The sequence below is a fragment of the Cucurbita maxima genome, unplaced genomic scaffold (assembly GCF_002738345.1).
Source record: "Cucurbita maxima cultivar Rimu unplaced genomic scaffold, Cmax_1.0 Cma_Scf00005, whole genome shotgun sequence".
Taxonomy (NCBI): Eukaryota; Viridiplantae; Streptophyta; class Magnoliopsida; order Cucurbitales; family Cucurbitaceae; genus Cucurbita; species Cucurbita maxima.
Window position 1 is genome coordinate 2191504 of NW_019272021.1, and position 2238 is coordinate 2193741.

Below are 2238 nucleotides of genomic sequence, written 5' to 3' on the forward strand. Positions count from 1 at the left end.
TTAAAATCAAAATACCCAATTTAAGTTTGATTGTGAAACGATGAATTTACACAAACACCCAAAAAAAAAAAAAAAACAAAAAACAAAAAAAAACAAAAAAAAGAAGAATAGATTTCACAGTTCATAAAATCCTTCTTCTTCTCCGCGGCAACTTTTCTGCATCCTAACGCTGCTAATGCTGTTTCTCGGCCCTATCACCTCATTCCACGCCGCCCTTTTCTTCGTCCATACCTCCGGCCTCTGTTTCGGCGCACTTCGCGACCTCAATTTCGCCTTAAATGACTGCGTACTCGCCATGTAATTCGGATAATTCGAATATCCACGAAAATACCCCTCCCCATACACGCTCCTCGCCGGCGTCGCTACCCCTGCCGCCGCCCCCCACCCGCTATTCCCCACTCGTGGCGTGCTGTGTGCCGTCGGCGTCGACATCCGCCCACATTCCTCTCCCCCCGCAAAAAACCACTCCCCTCCCGAGAATCTCGCCGGCGACGCCATTGTCCAGAGATACGGCGATGCCCGGTCGTCCGCCAGCTCCGGGAGAAGGCTGTTGAATCGACGGGATCTTGATTTGGGTTTTCTGAAGAGTTTGTCGATTTCCACGATTTTTGGGTCTTCAATTTCGTTGGAGTAAAGGGATCTGACGTCGATGTCCGCCGACTTCTCCGGTAGGGATTTGTTCTCTTCGTTATTGGAACGACTACGAGCACGCTGTGATCGGACGGTGGTTTGTGCTCGGAACAGAGCTTCCATGCTCTGTAAAGTTGCAGCAGCTCGTTTTCGAACGAGAAATCCTCTAACTAAAGCTTGTAATTTGACCAATCCTCTTAACGCTCGTAGCGCCTTTCTTGCCTGCAATTCAGATTTCATATTTCAAATTAGCTAATAAGTTACAACGATTAGTAACGTACACACCCAGTTTTAATGAAAAAGATTCCCTTACCAAAAATCCCCTGAACACGTTTTGAATTTTAAGAGCCGCCATAATCTCTTTCCCTCCATAGAACAGAGCACCTCCTCTGGTTTGATTCGTCAACCTAACAACCGCCACAGCCGCCTGAGCAGCCGCCATGGCGGCATCAGCAGCAGCAGCCGACGCGGCGGCGACGGCAATCGCATGCTCATTCCGCTCTTCCTCTGTTTCTGTATTATAGGATCTCTGCCAATCGGCGTCCGCCACCGCTTTTCTCGGCGGCGGCGGTGGCAGATTCTGAACTTTTCCAGTGAATTCCTTCCCAGATTTGGAGAAACTCCAGCGATTCTTCTCTCTTTTATCACATGAATTCTGATCGGCGTTCTTTTCTCTCTTCATCCCCAATAAGGTCCTCAACCACCTCGTTGCCTTCCCCATTCTGATTCTCGTTCTCTGAAACTCTGAGTACCAAACCAAAAACAGAGTCAGAAGTGGCCCAAATGAATATCCCTACGCACAAGGCTAGAGAGAGAAACAGAGGCAATTGGGGATCCTACACAAACCTAGAGAAAGCAACAATAGGTAGTAAAAGTTTGAATCACATTCACAACACCCAAAATCCAATCTGGGTTTCAACAATTCCGGTTAGAAACAGAGGAAAAAAAAACCCCAAAAAAAAACAGAGAGAAATGGATACACATACACCCAGAAGAGAGACAAAAAGAAACAGAAAAGATGGATCCAAGACGTTCAAAAGAAGATCGAAGATGGGTCTGGTTTTGGGTTTGAAAAAGGGTATAATCTGACAGCTCCTCGTGAAGGACAAAGAGAAAAAGGCAGGGATTAACAAAAAAACTCCATTAGAAGTACAAAAAGACAAGATTTGCAGTTTAAAACGAAAGGTTGAAGATGAAAAATTTGAATCAAAGGGAGCAGAAGAGAGAGAGAAATATTAAAAAAAAGAAAACCTACCAGTTTCTTGAGAGAGCAAATGAGTTCAAGTTTGAAGAAGGGGCAGAGAGACCCCACCGTTCAAAAATAAGGTGAAGAAGAAGAGGAAGAAGAAGAAGAAGGTTTCATGGAAGTTCTCTGAAATTCTCACTTTCAGGACCAATATGTACTGATTGACTACAAAGATGCAAACTGTCAATCCCGTGAATATTTATTTTTTTTAAAAAAATAAATAATATATATTATTTTAAGTTTTTTTTTTTAAAATCTCAATTATATGATTTATAAAAGGTTTCAAAACAAAATAATAACTCTCCATTATTACCGCAACATTTAAAAAAAAAAAAAAAAAAAAAAAAAAAAAATTTTTTAAA

At 42.7% G+C, this 2238-nt stretch overlaps 1 protein-coding gene across 3 annotated transcripts; it reads right to left on the minus strand.

Moving 5' to 3' along the window:
• Positions 1 to 2056, minus strand: LOC111479858 (protein IQ-DOMAIN 14-like). Of its 3 annotated transcripts, none has more exons than XM_023124711.1 (3): positions 1886 to 2056; positions 944 to 1374; positions 1 to 852 (listed from the first exon to the last, which is right to left on the minus strand). In XM_023124711.1, exons 2-3 carry the CDS (start codon positions 1349 to 1351, stop codon positions 115 to 117), a joined length of 1146 nt encoding a protein of 381 aa, XP_022980479.1. In that variant the 5' UTR covers positions 1352 to 1374; positions 1886 to 2056; the 3' UTR covers positions 1 to 114. The 3 variants fall into 3 exon arrangements, with proteins under 3 accessions (XP_022980479.1, XP_022980478.1, XP_022980480.1); XM_023124710.1 differs by having other exon boundaries at positions 944 to 1476; XM_023124712.1 differs by lacking the exon at positions 1886 to 2056 and adding an exon at positions 1477 to 1872.
• Between the last annotated feature and the right edge of the window lie 182 nt (positions 2057 to 2238).